This window comes from Ochotona princeps, chromosome 2 (genome assembly GCF_030435755.1).
Source record: "Ochotona princeps isolate mOchPri1 chromosome 2, mOchPri1.hap1, whole genome shotgun sequence".
In the NCBI taxonomy this organism is placed as follows: Eukaryota; Metazoa; Chordata; class Mammalia; order Lagomorpha; family Ochotonidae; genus Ochotona; species Ochotona princeps.
In genome coordinates this window covers 19,593,527-19,615,887 of record NC_080833.1, presented here as the reverse complement: position 1 = coordinate 19,615,887, position 22,361 = coordinate 19,593,527, and the positions used below count along the sequence as shown (strand labels likewise).

Sequence of the window (22,361 nt, the reverse complement as noted above, 5' to 3'; positions counted from 1 at the left end):
ACCTTCTTATGTCATAGCAAAATATGTGTTTTTCTCAATCCAAAATATACATTTTCCCCCACATTTTTCAACATCTCTGGAACCGTTATGCCTTTTAGAATCAGTGACCTCTCAGTGGTTGGTGCTGTGGCATAAGGCTCCGCTTGTGGTACTGGCATCCCTTATGACTGCCAGCTTGAGTCTGACATGTTCCACTTCCGATCCAGTTCCCTGCTAGTGTGCTTAGGAAAGAAGCAAAAGATGGTCCAAGTCCTTGGGCCTCTACACCCACATGGGAGACCCAGAAGAAGCTCCTGTCTTTGGACCTGCCCTACTCGCTGTTACAGCCATTTGGGGAGTGAACAGAAGATGGAAGGTTCTTTCTCTGTCTCTTCTCTCTCTATAAATCTCCCTTTCAAAAAGAAGTGAGTAAGTATTTTAAGAAATAGGATCAGTCGGGCCCGGCTGCTTGGCCTAGCAGCTAAAGTCCTCGCCTTCAACACGCCGGGATCCCATATGGGCGCCGGTTCTAATCCCGGCAGCTCCACTTCCCATCCAGCTCCCTGCTTGTGGCCTGGGAAAGCAGTCGAGGATGGCCCAAAGCTTTGGGACCCTACACCCGTGTGGGAGACCCGGAAGAGGGGAGTGAATCATCGGACGGAAGATCTTCCTCTCTGTCTCTCCTCCTCTCTGTATATCTGACTTTGTAACAAAAATAAATCTTTAAAAAAAAAAAGAAATAGGATTAGTGGCAGTTCAGATTTGATGAAATACGATAGAAATCCATTGGAGTCATTACTTTCTACTAGTGGTAGAGTTTAAGACATTGAGCACATATTCCCCTATTTTGAAAACTCTCCTTTCTTTATTCTTTCTTTCTTTTCTTTGTTTGTATGTTTGTTTAGATTTATTTATTTGTGGGGGAAGGCAGATTTACAGAGAGAAGGAGAGACAGAGAAAGGCCTTTCCTCTCCTGGTTCATTCATCAAGTGACTACAGTGGCTGAAACTGAGCTAATTTGAAGCCAGAAGCTTTTTCCTGGTCTCCCATGCAGGTTCAGGGTCCCAAGGCATTGGGAAATCCTATGCTGCATTCCCAGACCACAAACAGGGAGTTGGGTAGGAAGTGGAGCAACTGGGGCACAAACTGACACCCATATGGGATCGTTGGAGATAGAGGATTAGCCAGTTGAGTAATCGCGCTGGGGCTCCTGTCTTTATTCTTTATATCTAAATTCTGCTTACTTCATGTTTTTGTTTCCGAAGCCCATTTGGTTCCCAGTGACCTTTTCCTCTTTCCTGTTGAAGGCATTGACTACATCATTCATTTGGTAAACTTCCATTTATTGCTATGATTTTACTTAACTGTGATTTTATCTATACATCCTTAACTAAATTATAAACTCTTAGTTTCAAGGGAAAGATTTTACAGTTCTTTGTGTCTTCTACTGTCTACTTGATAAATACTGACTGACTGATAATAGGGTAAAATTAGTTAACCAGTAATACTACCTGAATTTTATTGTGTTAATATTATATAATGATTGAGTGAGCCACACATAGTCTTGGTCTCTATGTCTTTCTTTCTTTTTTTAAAAAAGATTTATTTATTTTCATTGGAAAGTCAGATTTACAGAGAGAAGGAAAGACAGAAAGATCTTCCATCCACTAGTTCACTCCTCAAGTGGCTGCAGTGGCCGGAGCTGAGCCAGTCTGAAGCCAGGAACTAGGAGCTTCTTCTAGGTCTTCCACATGGGTGCAGAGTTCCCAGGCTTTGAGCTGTCCTCAACTGTTTTCCTAGGCTGCAAAGAAGGAACTAGATGGGAAGTGGAGCAGCCGGGATATGAACCAGCACTGCTATGAAATTCTAGTGTAGGCAAGGCGAGGAGTTTAGCCACCAGGCTACTTCTTATGAGGTAGGGATCATTGCATTAATTTAGCAGTTTAGTAGACCGAGAGATGAGACTGCTTGCTGCAAAGGTCCCAGAGCTAAAATGTGGCGGTGGCAGAGTGAAATGCAACCCTTTGTCTGATTGTTCATGCGCTCCCTGCTCTGCCCCTTTGCTGTTGAGGTTTTTAGGACTTTGGTAACTGTCTGATAAACTGAAGGTAGAAAGAAGAAAATAGTACTTTTTCCCTTTTTTCAAGGACTTTTCCTTATAAATCCCATGTTTTGAGTGGTGACTAGACCTTGTGAGAGGAAGTAAACGTACAGCTGTCCTTTGCTACTGACTCTTAGTTGCTGGCGGCTGGGCTGTTAGTGACAGATGAGTGTGTGACACTTTTTCAGGAATGAATTCTTGTTACAGCTGGCAGAATAAAATAGTTGTTACGGAATTGCATGGCAGTTTGCTCCGTAGTTCCTGTCCCGGTTGCTCAGATGTAGTTGTGATTGCTGGGTCTCTCCCCTCCCCGAAGTCGTTGTATTAACACTCACATCTCAGACTGCTGCCTGCCTGTTCCGTGACCACACGGTGTATTTGTATGTTGCCCTCAGCTGTCAGCAAAACATTTTGCTGAATTTCCTTTTCTGTTGCTGCTCTACAACCTTCTTTTCCCTAGCCTTTCTCAGTTATGAAAAGTCAGTTTCTTTTTTGGCTTTTCCATCCCAGAGAGAGAGCAGTTACTGCAGAGAGAAGCTTGAAATACCAAGTGAGACATCATAGAGACGAAAATGAATGGTTAGACAGTGGGCCAGATGAAATGAGACTTACTCAGTGCCTGATGTGCAATTCAGCTCTAATTATCTCCTTCCTCTTTCATTTTCAAATCTGCCACTGTATTTAATGCAGCAGTGAGTATCCCAGTGTCTTGACTATTAGGGAGTTTAATCTGGTACAGAACGCACTGCTACTGTGAGAGCCAGAGCACCACTGTCCTCAGCATTCCTGAATAAGGTGGCAAATAGCCCTTTCCCTAAAAGCCTACAATAGATTCCCATGTGGATCGGGTTTTTGACTCTGCTTGTCTGGGAGTCTAGAAGACACACCCAGGTTTGGCCTCTTCCCAGACTTGGAGAGGAATGCATTTTGTATCTAGCCTCTTATCTCAAGTTTTTGGGAATCAGCAGTTGGAGATCACACTCTTCTGTCCTTGGCTGTACATTTTAAAGGGACATATTTGAAATGAAGATAGCTTTATTGGGGTTTATATAAGTAGTTATTTTTAAAGATGCTTTAGAAATTTATTTAAGAGGGCACAGAGCAATAGCCAAGGCTAAATCCTTGCCTTTCACCACCGGGATCCCATATGGGTACTAGTTCATATCCTGGTTGTTCTACTTCCCTTCCATCTTCCTGGGGAAGCAGTCGAGGACAGCCTAAACCCCAGGGATCCTGCACCAACATTGGAGACCTGGAAGAAGTTCCTGGTTCCTGGCTTCAGATTGGCTCAGTTCTGGCCTATGTGGGCCCCTTGGGGAGTGAATCAGTGCTTTTAAGATCTTCTCGTGCCCGGTGGCGTGGCCTAGTGACTAAGGTCCTCGCCTTGAACGTGCCGGGATCCCATATGGGCTCTGGTTCTAATCCGGCAGCTCCTCTTCCCATCCAGCTCTCTGCTTGTGGCCTGGGAAAGCAGTCAAGAACGGCCCAAAGCTTTGGGACCCTGCACCTGCATGGGAGACCAGAAGAGGTTCCTGGCTCCCGGCTTCGGACTGCGCAGCACTGGCCATTGCGGCTCACTTGGGGAGTGAATCATCGGATGGAAGATCTTCCTCTCTGTGTATCTGGCTTTGTAATAAAAATAAATAAATCTTTAAAAAAAAAAAAGATCTTCTCTGTTTCTCCTTCTCTATGTAAATCTGACTTTCCAATAAAAATAAATAAATTTTTTTAAAAATGTATGTAAGAGACTGCCAAGGTGCTCTTATCTGCTACTTAGTTCCCTCTGCAAATGCCTGCAGATAGCTGGAGCTAAGCTTGGGCCAGGAACGAGGAACACAGTCTAGGTCATATAATCTAGTTATCCCACACTGGTGGCAGGAATCCAGTTTCTCAAGCCATCACTACTGCCTCCCAGGGTCTGCATTAGCAGGAAGCTGGAGTTGAAAATTAAACCTAGCTATTTTAATGTGAGATGTAAATATAACTGTTAAGCTAAATAACTGATTAATTAGTTATTTAATTAATGACCAAAGCTTTGTGAATATTGACATATGTCTTGTAATCTTATGAACTCATTAGTTGAGAGTTGATAACTTGTGTGTGTGCATATGGGGAAGTATTTTTCAGAATAGTTTGCTTATTTTTATTTTTACCTTTTTTTAAAAAAAGATTTATTTATTTATTTGAAAGGAAGAGTTACAGAAAAGGAAGAGACAAAAAGAGAGAGAGAGATCTGTTATCTGCTGGTTCACTTTCCAAATGGCTGCAGTGGTCAGGATTAGACCAGGCCAAAGCCAGGAGCCTAAAACTCCACGCTGGTCTCTCATGTGGGAACAGGGATCCAAGCACTTAGGCCATCTTCTTCTCTCAGATGTTTCAGCAAGGAGGTGGATCAGAAGTAGAGCAGCTGGGTCTTGAACCGGCACTTATATGGGACTCCCACATCACTGGCAGCTGCTTAACTCTGCCACTGTATGAGGTCCTAGTTAACTTTTTTTTCTTCATGTTAAACTTTTGAGTTAGTGTAATGCTCAGTTGATGATGAAGGCCAAAAAAAAAAAAAAATCTAGTGCCCATAAATATTAGGGTAAGATAAATATTATTACTCATAAGGATTTTTCCATTTGAGTAAATTATTTCTAATCTGCATTTATCCAATCAAAGTAAAAATAAGCCCAGTGAGAGGAGTAGTTCGTAGTTCAAACCACACCATTTTGATTATTTGAATATTGATTATTTGGCAATAAATTTGGAAAATAAATGAACTCTTATATCTGGAAGTCATCAATGACAGCAACATTATAAAACTTGTGTAACCGTAGTGGCTCTATAACAGGAAATTAGGCAAAGATGGAGATACAAAAGACTTTATGTGGATCCGTCTTTTCTTCAGAGCTAGGAAGACTTTGCAAACAAAATCTCAGTTTGTTATAGCCTCTCTTGAGTGTTCTTTGCCAAAGTTCACTGCTGGATGAATGGAAATTGTATCCCTGATTGCCAGTCATTCTTAAACTAATAGCTAGAATCCAGATTTCTGACTTCAGGTAAATGTGTTTTCTTTTGGACAACCAGGTATATCCTATCAAACGGAGAGCCTCTACCTGTAATATCAGTGTCTTCTATGATGCCACTTGGAGTCCTGACTGATCCACTGCCAATGCCACTCCCAGCTAACGTGCCTGGGAAGGTAGAAGAAGGTAGACCAAGTGTGTGGACTCCTGCCAATGGCATGGGAGACCTGGATGGAGGTTCATGATCCCGGCCCAGCCTAACCCAGTCCTGGCCGTTGCAGCTATTGGGGGAGTGAGCCAGTGAATTGAAGTGCTCCATTCTCTCTCTCTGTGTCTCTCTGTCTCTCTCTCTATCTATCTCTATTTCTGTTTAACTTTGCCTTGCAAATAAGTAAGTATATACTTTTGAGAGCCCAATTTTGGCCATTTACAAGGTGGTTTTCTGTGGTAAAGTTGAGACTAGAAGGAACCAACTTTGCAAAGTGATGCCCTAAATTTTAGTTTTTAGAGCAAAAGTATGATTAGAGCCTGAAGAGTAATAAAGGAAAGAACAAAAGGTGGAATGCCCCAGAAGACAATAGAGAGTTATGGAATTACCAGGTGTGAATGGTCCTTGATGGAGGTACCATGTGCTCAAGGAGTAAAGCCCTGGAGTTCAGAAGTCCTTTGTCCTGCACTATTGTCTCAAAGCCAAATCAAGACAAGAAGGATCCTTCTGTTGACTGAATGTGGGCCCAGAGCTGGTGTCATTCCTTTATTAAATTGAAACTTTCTTTCAATTTTAGATCATAAGTAAGCTCTTTTTCTTGATTGTTCCAGTCCGATTTTTTTTTCTGTCCACCCCAGGAGTTCCATTTCTGTCCTGCTGTCTCTTTTGGACATTGTTTTAGTGACCTGCACTAATTTACTAGTCATTCCTGGTGTTTGGAGACAGACTGGTTCTATTTGTCAGTTCAGCTCCACCCTTTATTTCAACAGGAAGTGGGTGAGAGTTTTATCCTCCTAGCTGCTGCATGATGCTAGGGACTACTTTAGCATACAGACTGAAGTACAGTGTCTGTCATTTTGAAATCAGATGACTATCTGGTTTTCTAACTGAAGTTCTTTAATTTTGTGGAACGCATTTTTTCTTTAAATAAATTTTTTTTAAGATTTATTTATTTTTATTACAAAGTCAGATATACAGAGAGGAGAGACAGAGAGGAAGATCTTCCGTCCGATGATTCACTCCCCAAATGAGCTGCAATGGCCGGTGTGCGCCGATCTGATGCCGGGAACCAGGAACCTCTTCCAGGTCTCCCACACGGGTGCAGGGTCCCAAAGCTTTGGGCTGTCCTTGACTGCTTTCCCAGGCCACAAGCAGGGAGCTGGATGGGAAGTGGAGCTGCTGGGATTAGAACCGGCGCCCATATGGGATCCCGGGGCTTTCAAGGCGAGGACTTTAGCCGCTAGGCCACGCCACCAGGCCCGGAACGCATTTTTTAACATAAAGAAATTCATCTCATCGAAGAAGAAACTACAAACCTCTTCTCCTATGCACCACCACACCACCTAAAGTGCTGTTAACTACAGAATAGTGGGAAATGCTGAAGTGAAAGCAGAAGTCCTAATTGTCTTACATCCACCGTCCCCACGTGTTCCCATCCCCTGCTCCTGCTGATCAGCATTTTGAGGTGTTTTTCAAAGAGGAACTGCCTTGAGAAGCATTTCTGTTGTGATGGCTATTGCTATAGCTCAGATACAGTTGCCTTGTGACTGTGTTGATAGAACTCTGTGGGTGTTACCAATGACCTTGGCTCTAAATGCAACATCGTTTGTTTATCTAAACATCCCTTCCAGCACAAGCAGTCATCGGTCTTGATGATAACAGGAATTCAGATTGTGGGGTGTACTTGAGGGGCTGTTGCCTGCTTCTACCCCCCAACCCCTCCTCACCCCACTCCCACTTCAGGCTGTTGGGAGCAGTGTTGTGGGAGTTCAGAAAGTAGAATGGGTGTCAAAATCTGTTGGACTTTCTACTAACCAAATGTGAGGTGTCCAGTTTCCTGCTAACTTTAATTATTTGGAGTGAAGACTGACTGAAGAGACCTGAAAGAACACCTTATCCAGTTTCCATTTCTTTGTTTAAAAACAACTTATTTTTATGTTTGGAAGATATATTTGTTTTACTTGAAAGAATTACAGAAATGGAGAGGGAAAGACAGAAAGATCTTTCATCTGCTGGTTCACTCTCCACGTGGCAACAACATGCAGAGCTGGGCTGGTCTGAAACTGGGACCCAGGAGCTTCTTTCAGGTTTCCCGCAGGAGTGCAGGGGCCCGAGGTCCTGGACCATTCTCCACTGCTTTCCCAGGCTGTTATTAACAGGGAGCTGGATTGGAAGTGCATGCCAGTGCCTCATAATCCTACCATGGCTACACCACCACACTAATCCCAATTCATTTTATTTTTATTTGAAAGGCAGAGCTACAGAGAGGGTAATCATACAGATCTTCTATCTGCTGGCTCACTCTCCAAATGGCCACAACTGGTTCTAGGTGGCCTGATCTGAAGCTGGGAGCCAGGAGCTTCTTCCAGGTTTCCCAAGTGGATGCAGGGACCCAAGGACTTAAGTTATATCAACTACTTTCCCAGGCCATTAGGGGGGTGAATTGGAAGTGGAATAGCTGGACCATGAACTGGCACCCATATAGAATGCCTGTACCGCAGGCAGAGGCTTGGACTACTATGCCACAGTGCTGGACCCATCTAGTTTCCATTCCAAAGCATGAATCCTATCAAGGCACTGTCAGCACATAACCTGTCCAGAGTCTGCCAGACTATGGTGAGAAAGGATGCCTTGAAGTCTTTTATTTGTTCTTGGACTCATTCTCAAGTCTTTAGCTAAAACTAGCTCAAAGTAAAGATGGGATTTGCTGTGGAGTCTGGCATGGGTATCTGGAACTGGCCACAAAGCTAGTTCTTCCTTTTCGCATCTTTGAGTAGCCAGCTCCCAAATCAGACTGGGAGCTGCAAGACTGTGTAAACCACTTAACCCAGGTCTCAGTCTGGAGTACCTTTTGGATCTCACAGATCTCACAGATGCTAGTAACTAACTGGATCTAGACCTGAAGATGATACTTAAATTTATGGCATGGTCAGCTCTCTGTGTGGTTTTTAGACTTGCCTCTGATCCTGTGTTCAGGTTACAAGTGGAAGTTGGCTGAGTGAGGTTATAACAGCTTGGGCAGAAGCAGACCCAGAAGCTTCAGAGCTGGGAAGTTGCTTAGAGACCTGCTAGAACACTTAGTTTAGTTTGTTTATTTTGTAGATGAGGAGACTGAAGCCCAGGATGAGAATTCTAACATCTTTGCTTTAGAAGGCACAGTGAACATTATCTAGTGTGTCCTCCTGGCACTTTCTTATACTCTGGGAATTTTCTCCAACCTATCTGATTGCTAATTTGTGGGGGGAGTGTGAGACCTCATAATCTTTTTTTTTTTTTTTGTATTTACATAGTTAAGAAGGATGCATGCCTATATGGACCACTGATTAAGGTCCAGGAATAGGGGAAAGTGGATGAGACTATTATTTTCAGTTTTGTTTTTCTTCCTCCTGCATCTGGGGTGAAAAGAGGAGAGAAGAGGAGAAGCCGTACCCAGTTTCCTAACTGCATCGGCACCCAGGGGTGGTGGTTGGCCACCTGATGTCATCCCAGGGTCACCAATGTGGAGCATGCTCCAAGGGTTCTGCTCAAGTTATTTTGATAGTTCTGAAATGCTGTTGACCTCACCACTCCAAGGATGGGGGAAATCTCTTCAAAGGACCTCATAATCTCACCTAAAGTGACCCTATTCTGTTACAGGACAATACTACTGAAAAGGAGCTAGAAAACTCATCTGTTTCCCCATAGCTTTTATCTTCCTAGTGGTTCTAACTTAATTCCTCTAGAACATCCGCCAGGGTAAGATCTTCTCAAATCCTCAAATTATCAAATGCCATCATAGTTTATGATTTCTCTTATCAAAGTCAAGTGTAGTTTGAAGAGACCAGTACTGATCGCATAAGGACAGCATTGCATGAACCCAAAACTTTTTCCCACTTCTTTTTTTCACAACTCTGTTGTTTATCTTCATATCCTTTTTTTGTCCCTGACACTAGCTTCTAGCTCTTTGCATGACACATTTTTTGTTAAGATTTTATTTATTTCAATGGAAGAGTTACGGAGTTACAAATGGCTGCAGCAGTTGGTGCTGTGCTTTGCCAAGCCAGCAACCGTGAACCCCACCTGGGTCTATACAAGGGTAGCAAGGGTCCAGGCTCTTGGCCATGATCTGCTGCCTTTCCAGGCATGTTTAACAGGGAGCTTAACTGGAAATGGAGCAGTCAGGACTTGAACTGGTACTCTAACAAGGGATGCTGATGTCCAGCATCAACTTACGCCTTTGTGGCACAGCAAGTTAAGCCACCTGTGATGTCAGCATGTCATATGAGCACTGTGTGGAGTCTGGCTGTTCCTCTTCTTATCCAGGTCCTTGCTAATGCGCCTGAGAAGGCAGCAGAAGATGGCCTAAATGCTTGGGCCCCTGACAGCCACATGGGAGACCCAGATGGAGTTCTAGACTCTTTTGTCAGCCTGGCCCAGTTCTTAGCATTGTGGCTATTTGGAAACTAAACCAGCACATGGAAAATCTCTCAGTCTGTCAGGGGAAGGGTTAAGTAAACTTTTCCTCTCTTTCTCTGACACTCTGCTTTTCTTTTCTTTTTTTTCTTTTTTTTTTATTACAGTCAGATATACAGAGAGGAGGAGAGACAGAGAGGAAGATCTTCCGTCCAATGGTTCACTCCCCAAGTGAGCCACAGCGTGCCGGTGCGCGCCGATCTGATGCCGGGAACCAGGAACCTCTTCCGGGTCTCCCATGAGGGTGCAGGGTCCCAATGCATTGGGCCGTCCTCGACTGCTTTCCCAGGCCACAAGAAGGGAGCTGGATGGGAAGTGGAGCTGCCGGGATTAGAACCGGCACCCATATGGGATCCCGGGGCGTTCAAGGCGAGGACTTTAGCCACTAGGCCACGCCGCTGGGCCCTCTGCTTTTCAAAATGTAAAATAAGTAAATATTTTTAAGAGGAATTTGTTTTTATTTGAAAGGCAGATTTATAGAGAGAAGAAGAGGCAGAGAGAAAAAGATCTTCCATCTGTTGGTTTACTCCCCAAATGGCTAAAATGGCTGGAGCTGAGCCAATCTGAAGGAGCCAAGAACTCTTTCTGGTCTCCCACTTGAGTGCAGGTGCTGAATAACTTGAACCATCATCTGTTGCTTTCCCAGGCCAAAAGCAGGGAGCTGAATCAGAAGTGGAGAAGCTGGGATATGAACCAGCACACATATGGGATCCTGGTGCTTGCAAGTGGAGGATTAGCCTGTTGAAACACCACACCTACTCCAAAATAAGTAAATCTTTAACAATACACACACACATACACACACACTCTTGGGGCTGGAACTGTGGCATCGCATGTAAAGTTACTGCCTGCTGATATAACAGGGAAAACATCAGAGGGTGGTTCCCTGCACCATAGTGGAAAATCCAGAAGAAGCTCTTGACACCTGACTTTGGACAGGCCCAGCTCAGCCTGTTGTGGCTGTTTGGGGAGTGAAACAGCAACAGAAGATCTGTTTCTCCCCCACTCCCTGTGTGTGTGTGTGTGTGTGTGTGTGTGTGTGTGTGTGTAAATAACTCTGCTTTTCAAATAAATAAGCTTTTTTTTTTAAAGATCATTTAATTTTTATTGGAAAGGCAGATCAGATTTACAGAGAGAAGGAGAAACAGAAAGAAAAATCCTCCATCAGCTGGTTCATTCCCAAAGTGGCCACAATGGTCAGAACTGAGCCAATCCGAAGCCAAGAGCTTCTTCTCACATGCTGGAGCGGGGTCAGTACATGACACTAGCTTCTTACAAACCCTGAGAGACAACAGATGATGGTTCAAGTAATTGGATCTTTTAAAAAAAAAACAAAAAAAACACTTTTTTTTTTCTTGGAAAGTCAGATATATAGAGAGAAGAGGAGAGACAGAGAGGAAGATCTTCCGTCTTCTGTCTGCTGATTCACTCTCTAACTGGCCACAATGGCCAGAGCTGCACTGATCTGAAGCCAGAAGCCCAGAGCTTCTTCCATGTCTTGCATGCAGGTACAGAGTCCCAAGACTTTGGGCCATCCTCAACTGCTTTCCCAGGCCACAAGCAGGGAACTAGATGGGAAGCAGAGCCACCGGGATTAGAACTGGCACTCATATGGGATCCCAGCGCGTGCAAGGCGAGGACTTTCACCACTAGGCTACTGTGCCAGGCCCAAATAATTGGATTTTTAACACCCATCTAGGAGACCCAGATTAAGTTCCCAGTTTCTGGCTTAAGCATATCTCACCCCTGGCTTTTTGCAGATATTTGGGATGTAAACCAACAGATAAAACATTTCTGTATCTCTCTGCCTTTCAAATAGAATAAATGCTTTCTAGAAAACATAATTTGGGGGCAAGATTTATTTTTATTTGAAAAGCAAAGTCACAGAGAGAGAAGAGAGGTAGTGAGAGATATTCTTGATTTATGGGTTTACTCCCCCAAATACCTATAGCAGGCAGAGCTGGGCTGACTTGAAGTCAGGAACCAGGAGCTTCTTCTGGGTCTCCCATGTGGATACAGGGCCCAAGACGTGAGTCATCCTCCTGGTGCTTTCCCAGGCCATTAACAGTGAGCTGGATTGGAAGTCAAACAGCTAAGACTCAAATTTATGAGCATCCTTACAGGATGCTGGCACCATAGGTAGAGGATTAGATTGCTCTACCACCACACCAACCTCCAAAAACAAAATCTTTTAAAATGTGTTAAGGGCAGGCATTTAGCCTTGTGATGAAGATATCCACATCCTGGGGCCAGCACTGTGGTGTAGTGGTTAAACCTGCCACCTGCATCTCTAATACCCCCGTGGGCTCTGGTTCGTGTCCCGACTGCTCTACTTCCCCTGCACTCATGTAGGAGACCCAAAAGAAACTCCTGGCTCTTGACTGCAGACTGGCCTAGGTCTGGCCATTGAGGCTCTCTAAGGGGTAAAGATGCAGATGCAGAGGTTTCTTTCTCTCTGTGTGTCTTTCTCTTCATCTCTCTAACTCTACCTTTCAAATAAAAAAAAAAAAAAAAACCAAAAAAATCATCCACGTCTCACTGTAGTCTGCTTGGGATGCTTGCGTACCATATAGGAATGTAGGTTTGAGTCCCAGAACTTCCACTTCTGAACCAACTTCCTGTTAATGCATTTTGCGAGGCAGAAGATGGGTTAGATTCTTAGGCCGCTGCCAACTATACAGAAGCCCTGGCTGTTGTAGGTACTTGAAGAGTGAACCAGTGGATGCAAGATCTCTCTCTTTCTCTCCCTCTCCCCCTACCACCTTTCAAATAGTTGAAAAATAAATTAATAAATACTTAATAAAACATAAGCCTAGGCTCGGCGCAATAGCCTAATGGCTAAAGTCCTCACCTTACATTAGCCGGGATCCCATATGGGTGCTGGTTCGTACCCCAGCTGTTCTCTGCTTGTGGCCTGGAAAAGCAGTCAAGGACGGCCCAAAGCCTTGGGACCCTGAACCTGTGTGGGAGACCCAGAGAAAGCTCCTGGCTTCTGGTTTCAGATCAGCTCAGCTATTGTGGCCACTTGGAGAGTAAACCAGCGGACGGGAGATCTTTCTCCCTGTATCTCCTTCTCTCTGTATATCTGCCTTTCCAATAAAAAAATAATAATAAATCTTTAAAAACAAAAATGAGGCTTGTATTGTGGCATAGTGGGTTACACTGCTACCTGTAATATCAGCATTGCATACTAGAGAGCTGGTTTGAGTCCTGGCTGCTCTGCTTCTTATCCAGCTCCCTACTAATGCTCCTGGAAAAGCAGTGGAAGATGGTTCAAGTACACCCACATGGGAGACTAAGATGGAAATTCCTGACCCAACTCCAGCAATAATTATTGCTGTAAATAAAATTTCCAGTGAATAAAATTTTTCTGTTGGTCTCTCTCTGACACTCTGCCTTTCCAAATATAAAATACATAAATCATACACAAAAATGACAGCTACGTCCTGTATTAAGTCTCTGGGTTCCCGTCTATCAGTTCCTGGCCTTAGCTTCTTGCTGATGCAAACCCCGAGAGGAAGCAGGTGATGGTTCAAGTAATTGAGTGTGGGAGACTTGGCTTGCATTACTGAATTCCAACTGAAGTTCCTGTGCCAGCCCATCCTTAGCTGCCATGAACACTGGGAGAGGGAACAGGATGAATCTCTTTACCTTTCAAAGAAAATTTTAAAAGATAGAGTTGAATTTGTTTCAGAAGGGGAGATTAAAATGCCTACAACAGCTAGTACTGGGCCACAGGAGCCATGATTCCATCCAAGTCTCCCTTAAGGGTGGCAAGGAACTCAGATCCTTAGGGCCTTCTTCAGGCAGATTAACAGGCTGGATCACAGCAAGAGGCAAGACTTGATGCCTGGTACTCCAGTATCAGATGTAGACATGCATTCCAAATAGCGGCTTGACCCACTGTACTACACAATCTGCACCCTCTCCCCATTTTTTCAGAACTATTTATTTATTTTTCAGTGACTGTAATTAATTCTCCAGGAAGATGTGAATAATTGAAGGAACTACAAATAGCTACACCTATGTTTTCTGTTTATTGTTTTTATTAGTCCTACTGTGGGTAATTGGTGTATGTTATATATATTAATTAAAGTCTCAGGAAAAATTGCCAAACATGACAAGTGTCAGAATCAAGATTCTAACCCAAGTATATATCAATTTCAAAGCCCATAAATTTTCTTGAAGCTAACTTGAGAGTCAAGAACCTTGAAGCTTTTTTGCCCACTTGTAAGTTTATTTCCGCTAGAATGCAGGATTTTCACTGCTGTACTTCAGATCATGTATAATTCAGTACTTGTGCAGAAGAAAACCATTGGTTATCCAAGAGAAATCTGAGTCCTGGTGTAGTAATTTCATATCAGAGAATTTTGCCTCACTTGATGATGTTGAAAAAAAATGGTTTTTTACTAGCAGATAAACTTTTCCAATTGTGTAGTCTTGGTGCATATTGACATGTTGCTATTTCTTGAGTACTCACCAGCTGGTTATGGGCGCTGACTTTTTTGGGAAGGGGAGACTGTCTTGCTATTGAAAACTTGATTCCTGGTCATGTCTAGCCTGATGACATGGAGTTAACTCCATTTGCATCTGCTTGCCCAAGGCACTTGGAGAACATAAATGCCAAAGTACCAAGGTGTTAGAATCCACACCCATCCCAGGTCCACCATTTACTAGCCATCTGGAATCCAGTTTCCATTAGGAATCCAGGGGAAAGTCTGGAATGTGCTGTCGGTGGATGCGTTCGACAGTTTCAAGGTGGTCTGGCTCTTTGAGCTCCTTTGAGAAGCTGGAACAATACTCAAGTGATTGTAAGTGGAGAGAGGCACAGTGGCTGTTTTCAATCATTCTTGGCTGTGCCCTGAATTTCTGGTTCTTTCAGAAAGCCTGAAAATTTAGACTCTAAGAGCATTGGAGGATGGTGTCAGAGCCCTGCAAAATTCCTTTTATTTGTCATTTCTGCTTCCTTTCCTGGTCTAACCTCTCTTCAGCCTTGCCTTTAAAGTTTGCATCTCAGTACCCAAGATTTTACATGAGTAAAAAAGAGAAAGAGTTACATGGAAAGTCCAAAGTTTGGATTAGAAAACCTGTTGAGTCAGAGAAGGAACTTAGCAGAGAAACGGAATGGAAATCATTTCCTTAGACACTAGACAAGTATTCAGGAAACACCTCTGCACCCCAAAGATAGGCACAGCTGCCACACAGTGACTATTAAAGGGAGGTTCAAAGTTATAAGCAAACAGCTGATTCTCTGGGTTCTTGGGCTGTTGCTGTTGGTGACAGGAAATCTTGTTCCCCAAGCTGCTGGCTTCCTGTTTTATTTTTACTGCAGCCGAGCAGAATGTCCATAACAAGGAGCAGTCTGTTCTGAAGGTTCCACCCGCCTTGAGCCTGCAGGGTTGCTGCTTTTATTTCTCTTGGTTCCTCAGCCCTTTGCTGTTGTTATTGTTGTTTCACTTTTCAGATCTATGGTGTTTTCTGGTGTTTAGTTTGGTCTAAACGTTTTCTATGCACAATCAGCTTTGCACAATCAGCTTTTTTGGTGATGAGCTGATATTTTTGCCTTTTTTTTTTAATAAGAATTAATAATATTGGGGACCTGGATGTGTTATCTTTATGCTTTAACTTTTCATGTAAAGCGAATTGTGAATTTGCCATTTTCCCAAGCACAAAAACCATTAGGTCACATTAGACGTACTTAGGTTCACAAGCTAAGGAAACGGAATAAACCCAATGTACCAATCCATTTTTTAGAGTTTGAAACCTCCATGGACTGGCATAGTAGTTGAGCCGGCATCGATGCTTCTTGTTCATGTGGACCCCAGGCAGCAATGGTGATGAGGTTTCTGCTACCTCAGTGGAGACCTGGACAAAGCTCCCAAGTCCCTGGCCCAACCCGGCCCAACCTGGTCCGTCACCTGCTTCTACAGTGTTTGGGTACTGAGCCAGTGGAGGCAAGCATTCGATTGATCATTCACTTGCTCTGTCTCCCTCTCCAGCTCTGTTTCTGAAATAAAATAAATAAATGTTATTTTTTAAAAGCCCCCCTTTCATCAGAAAGCTAGGAGTTCAGTAAATCTAAAACAGCTCAACATGAGCTTGAAGGGCTGGAGGATTTCCCAGGGAAAGGGCCTCAGCAATTCACCAGAAAAGAAACAGTAACTAGGAAAGTTCCAGGATCAACTCCAGACACTTCCTGCTGTCTTGCAAGCACCTATATTTGAACCAAGTAGGAAGAGGATGGGGAGCTTTTGAGTAGAAGAGAGAGGACAGGTTATCTTGGAGCATTTTGTTCAGCCTCAGGTGTGGCATACTGAGCATGTAAAAGTGTTCTTAATAGTTTGTTAGTAGTATTAATAGCTACTGGCCACTAGTATCTAGTTGTACATTAACAGTCACCCATCCAGGAAGATCTGGAAGGATTAAGTCTTTTTTTTTTTTTAAAGATTTATTTTTTATTTTTTATTACAAAGTCAGATACACAGAGAGGAGGAGAGACAGAGAGGAAGATCTTCTGTCCGATGATTCACTCCCCAAGTGACCGCAACGGCCGGTTTTGTGCCAATCCGAAGCTGGGAACCAGGAACCTCTTCCGGGTCTCCCACGCGGGTACAGGGTCCCAAAGCATTGGGCTGTCCTCGACTGCTTTCCCAGGCCACAAGCAGGGAGCTGGATGGGAAGTGGAGCTGCTGGGATTAGAACCAGCGCCCATATGATCCTGGCGCGTTCAAGGCGAGGACTTTAGCCGCTAGGCCACGCCGCTGGGCCCATGTATTTTTTATTTTTAAAAAAATTTTTTATTTGAAAGGCAGATTTCATAGAGAGCAAAGGAGAGATAGAGAGGGGTCTTCCATCCACTGACTCCACCATCCACTGGCTCACCATCCACTGGCTCACTCCACTGATCTGGAGCCTGGAGATAGGAGTTCCCTCCACATCTCCCACAGAAGCGCAGGGTCCCAAAGACTTGGGCCATGTTCCACCATTCTCCCCAGGCTACAGCAGAGTTGACTCAGAAGTGGGGTAGCTAGGACAGGAACTGGTACCCATATGGGATGCTAGCACCACAGAGCAGAGAATTATCTGGCCCCTATCCATTTAAAACTGATTTATTTGGGGCCTGGTGTGGTGACCTAGCGGCTAAAGTCCTCGCCTTGAACGCGCTGGGATCCCATATGGGTGCCAGTTCTAACCCCGGCAGCCCCGCTTTCCATCCAGCTCCCTGCTTGTGGGCTGGGAAAGCAGTGGAGGACAGCCCAAAGCCTTTAGAGTCCTGCACCCATGTGGGAGACCTGGAAGATCGGCTCAGCTCCAGTTGTTGCAGTCACTTGGGGAGTGAATCATTGGATGGAAGATCTTCCTCTCTGTCTCTCCTCCGCTCTGTGTCTTACTTTCCAATAAAAATAAATAAATCTTTTTCTAAAATGATTTATTTATGTGAAAGGCAGGGTTACAGAGATAAAGGTACAGAGAAAGAGGTCTTCCATTCACAGTTCAGGCTGTAGTGGTTGGGATTGGACTGGGTCTTTTTTTTTTTTTTTTTAATTGGAAAGTCAGATATACAGAGAAAAGGAGAGGCAGAAGGATCTTCCATCTGATGACTCACTGCCCAAGTGGCTGCAGGTCCCAAGACTTTAGGCTGTCCTCAACTGCTTTCCCAGGCCACAAGCAGGGAGCTGGATGGGAAGGGGGGCACTGGGACATGAATGGGTATCTGTATGGGATCCTGGTGACGTGTGCATGCAAGGCAAGGTTTTTGACCACTAGCCTACTGTGCTGGGCCCTGGGCTGAGTCTCTTATGTGGGTGGCAAGAGTTCGAGTGTTTGGTTTTGGCTTCCATTGTTTTCCTAGGTGTGTTAGCAGGGATTTGAATCAGAAGTGGAACAGCTAGGACTCGAACCAGTGCTCATGTGATGCTGGTTTTGCAGGGCTTGGGGAGGGGCCAGGGAGGACTTAACTCCCTGTGCCACAATGCTGGCCCCTTTAAACCATTTTATATGAGAGCAAGATAAAAAAAAAAAGACAACCCTAGTGTGCCTGGAATTTGTGGTTGAGTAATACTTTCCTGTTATTTCTTTCTGAGGTTGTTTTTCATCGTTCAGCACATCGCCTGAAGCAGGTCCACCATGCCATTGGTGACGAGGAACATCGAGCCGAGGCACCTGTGCCGGCAGACGCTGCCCAGAGTGAGAAGCGAGCTGGAATGCATGACCAACATCACCCTGGCAAATGTCATCCGACAGCTGGGCAGCCTGAGTGAGTGCCTCCAAGAGCCTGTGCTTTGCCCTCAGGGGTCGTTGGTGCTCTTTATTTAGTTTCTTTTCCTCCCACAGTCCTATTTCTCCCCCATATGCCTTCCCTAGGTAATGCAAACTGCATCCCACCCCTCCCCAAAGAAAGGCTCCTCTCTGTGCAGATTCTCCCTTTCCCTCCTTTCTTTATCTATCACCACCCTCGAGGTTCCCTCCCCCTCCCCCTCCCCCTGCTTCAAAAGAAATCTGTGGGAAGGGTGGCAGGAAGGGCTGCAGCAAAAACTGCAGATGGGATGACAGAGCAGAATCCTGCGTGTGTAAAGTGGGAGGTTCACAGAGCAGTATCTTGGGTCGGGGAATGTGCCTGTAATTACATGAGCTATTCCATGTAGCCTGACTTGGTGGAAGCCTCAAATGTGCCAATAGTCTTTATCTCCCCAACACCCTCCCCCTTCTCTTTCCAAAGAAGAGTAAACCAAACACGCAGAGAGCTTCTGGCTGGTTTGTCCACCCTGGTATACATTTAATTGTGCTGCAAGCCCCCAGGTCCAAGTTCAGGGTACAAATTACTTCCGCAGTCTCAAGGGTATTGGGAGTTTTGCAAGCTGCCTGAACACACAGTGACACAAATAGTAGTTGGAACCATTCTTTTCTAGGAGGAAGATGGGGGTTAGCCCAGTCTGTTTTGGAGCTGACGGAAGAAAAGCCAGCTCAACTGTGCTTTTTTTTTTTTTTTTTTTTTAAATTGGCAAGAATGAATGAGCTGCCTTGGGTGCGGTGCATGCATGTGGTTTGGATTTCATTCTGAACCGAGCTGACTTTGTTTGCTTGAAGCTGAGGTCTCTGAGAAGGGCAGCTGCATGGATTGTCTCTGCATTTGTCTCGTGCCACTCCAGCTCCCCTAAGAACCTCTGTCAGAATCCAGTGTCGTGATCTACCTTAGCGAAGGCATCTTGATGTGAATTATGTCAGACACTCACCCCTTCTGTCGCATCACTGCCCTTAGTGAAGGCAGTGGAATATAAAGAAAGCCTGCATTCCCCCAGATAGTCATAGGCCCTGGCATTCACCAGGAGCCTGAGGAGACACTGCTCTGCGGCCCGATGATAGATGGAGTCTGAAATTCCAAAGCCCTCACCCAGCTCAGGGACCATCTTGGTTGATCCAGGGCTTAGGAAAACCTGGATGGGCGTCACAAAGAAGCGAAGCCCCGCCAGTGCCTGCTGCACACAAAGGAACCCTGACAGCAGCGCAGCAGCAGTGCAGCTGACAAGGAAGCACTCGAGGGCTGCGAGAGCCCCACCTGCTGCAGAAATCATCGTCTCTACTCACATTGCCCCGAGAAGACCAAGCGGGTAGGAGGCAGTCACACACAGGCTCCTTCCGCCGGACAACGTGCGTTCAGCTCCTGGTTCTCTCCTCACACGGCAGGAGCGACCCTCACTACCAGGCATTTCTCCAAGACATGCTGGGTGGATGCTAGCACTGGCCCTCCCACCTGTGATGAGCCTACACCAGTGTTGAGGAAGCTCATTTGAGGGCTGGGGTTGGCTTGTGCCCCAGGAAACAACATTTCCTCACATTGTGTGGCTATCTAACCCTCTGTGTGTCCAGTAACACCATTCTAGTGTGTTTTGTGAACTGGATGCTGAGATCCAGGGGTAATAAGAAATGATTGCTGCCTTCTAGGAGCTCATACTCTACCAGAGAGACTGAAATAAATAATGGTTAAGGAGAGAAAGGCGTGAGAAGGGAACTCCCATCTGTCTTTAGTCTGTCAGGACAGGTTCTGATAGAAACTTGGCATAAATTATCGCACTTGTTCATCCCAGTAATCCTATGAGGACAGAGGATGGTATTCCCATTTTTCAGATGAAGAAATGAAAGTTCAGGAAATTAAGGTAACTTGCATAAAGACACACAGCCCGAAGGAAGCAAGCAAGCACAGTTGGTTTTTGTTTTGTTTTAACGATTTATTTATTTGCAAGGTAAAGTTACAGAGAGAGGGAAAAGTCAGAGAAAGAGAGATATTTCATCTGCTAATTCACTCCCCAAATAACCCCAACGGCCAGGGCCAAAACCAAGAATCCAGAATGGCAGGAGCCTGAGCACTTAGGCTTTCCCAGGCACATTGTCAGGGAGCTGGATCTTAAGCCTGGACTAGCCCCAGCTGTGTTACAGCTACTTGGGGAGTAAAACAGCAAATATGAAAGTTTCTCTCTCTCTCCCTCTCTGCCTCTCTCTTTCTCTTTCTCTCTTTCTCTCTCTTTCTCTCTTTCTCTCTCTCTCAGGATCTTCTAGCCCCTGGGCCCAGCATGGTAGCTTAGTGGCTAAAGTCCTTGCCTTGCACATGCCGGGATCCCATATGGGTGCCGGTTGATGTTCTGAAGTCCTGCTTCCCATCCAGCTCCTTGCTTGTGGCCTGGGAACGCAGCTGAAGACAACCCAAAGCCTTGGGACGCTGCATCTGTAGGAGACCTGGAAGAAGCTCCAGGCTCCTGGCTTCAGATCAGCTCAACTCCAGCCACTGCAGCCACTTGGGGAGTGAGCTAGTGGGTGGAAAATCTTTCTCTCTGTATCTCCTTCTCTCAGAAGCTCTGCCTGTCCAATAAAATGAAAAAAAGGGGGCTGGTCCTATGATGTATGAGGTTAATGCTTCACCTGCACCCACATGGGAGACCCGGAAGAAGCTCCCAGTTCCCAGCTTCAGGCTGGCACAGCTCTGGCCCTTGCAGCCATGAGGGGAGTAAAACAGTGAATGGAAGATCTCTCTTTCCCTCCCTCTCTCTAACTTTTAAGTAAAATAAATTCTAAAAAAGTAAAACCAAAACAACCTCAGACTTCTGTATTGGCACTGTCCCTTGCTTTGAGCATCTGCCGACAGTGCCTTCTTTCAGAGCTTTGACGTTCACCTGAACTATTGCCCAGGCTTCCCTCTGGCCTCCTCTCTAATCCAGCCCTGAGTTCTGTCCCCTCTACCCCTTTCAGAATGATCTACCTAAAATGTAAATTTTACTTTTTTCCTTTTATAATTCTGAATTGGTGAAGTCTGTGTTAAATTTTGGACTTTAACACACTTGTAAATTAGGAATACAAAGTTTAACAATTTATTTCACCTGTTCCTCTGGAACATCCAAGTTCTTTAGCCAAGTAGTCAGCACCTTCTTCTCGAAGAACACAAGACTGTTGAACACAGTCTTCTCGGAGTGTTCTTGAAGGGTGCCAGCCTCATTTCCTGCAATCTGTCTTCCTCCATTTTGCAGCCATTTAAAACAAAGAGGGGAAGAAAGGAAGAGAATAAAGAATAATTTGCCAATTACTATAATTCTTCTCAGATAGGCTTGCTCCCCCATACTTCCACACAGGACTCTTGCTGTCCTGCCCCTGGCTGGACAACCCTGGCCCTCCTTGTCTGCCTGGCTACCCATATCTTATCCTTCAGACTTAGCTCAGGGCCTCCTCCCCAGGTTGGCTTAAGTGCTCCTCTGAGCTCCCACTACAGGCCTTTATTATTAAGTATCAGAGGTTGCAAATTATCTGTCTCTTAAAGTAAATCCAAGGGTCTTTGGAGGCAGAACTCATGTGCTGTTTATCCTTGAACCCCATTGCCTGCCTTGTCTGGTCCCTCCCACCAGTGAAGGTTTGTTGAACAATTCACCATGTGTATCTCTCCCGGTCCGTGCTGTTGGTCTCCAGAGAATAGAACAGGGAAGGAATACTTCCTGTGGGAAGGGAGGGTGCAGGGGGGATCGAGAGGGTCAAGGAAGCCTTCACAGAAGAGGTTACATTTGAACTGGGCCTTGAAAGATGACTGTGATTTCATCTGGCAGAGTGTGCAGAGATGGGCTCTGTGTTCTTCAGGCCCTGACCTTGGCCTTGTGTGCATTGTACTCCATCCAGAAGTGCTCAGTGTGGGAGTGAAAGTCTAATTATGGAATAGATAAAGCACAAAACTTAAAAATTCCTCAGCCATAGCTTCCTCCATGACAGTACATCCAGAATTCTTACTTTCCTTCTGTACTGTAACACTGCGTTTCACATCCTAGGTTGCCATGTCTTAGGAAATGCAGGTGCAGCTAGCACTTTTGAGCAGCACTGTGGCCACCCACAAGGAAAAAATGTCATTTGGAAATTGTACCGGAACACCCCATTGCGTGGGCGAGGGAGCTCTGGGACTCCCACTCAGGCTGTGACAGGGGCAACTCCCCATTTCAAAAAATCAGTTTTACTTTCATGTAACATCTAGTTTGAAGAGTTCTGCTAAGGAAAAAAAAAAATGAAGACTACTTTGGAATCTTGTGCACAATGCAATACCTGTTGTGAATGTCTTCATATATAGTATGAATGAATAGAATTT

At 44.9% G+C, this 22,361-nt stretch overlaps 1 protein-coding gene across 2 annotated transcripts in view; it reads left to right on the top strand.

Moving 5' to 3' along the window:
• WASF2 (WASP family member 2) overlaps positions 1-22,361 on the top strand; it is an 84,499-nt gene that overhangs the window by 48,850 nt on the left and 13,288 nt on the right. The window contains exons 1-2 of one of the 2 annotated variants that reach the window (XM_058677497.1): positions 1,253-1,309; positions 17,836-18,008. In XM_058677497.1, coding sequence (XP_058533480.1) covers positions 17,879-18,008 — 130 coding nt within the window. In that variant the 5' untranslated portion in view covers positions 1,253-1,309; positions 17,836-17,878. Of the gene's footprint in view, positions 1-1,252; positions 1,310-17,835; positions 18,009-22,361 lie in introns of those variants that run through there. The other variant, XM_004592195.2, reaches the window with a different exon arrangement.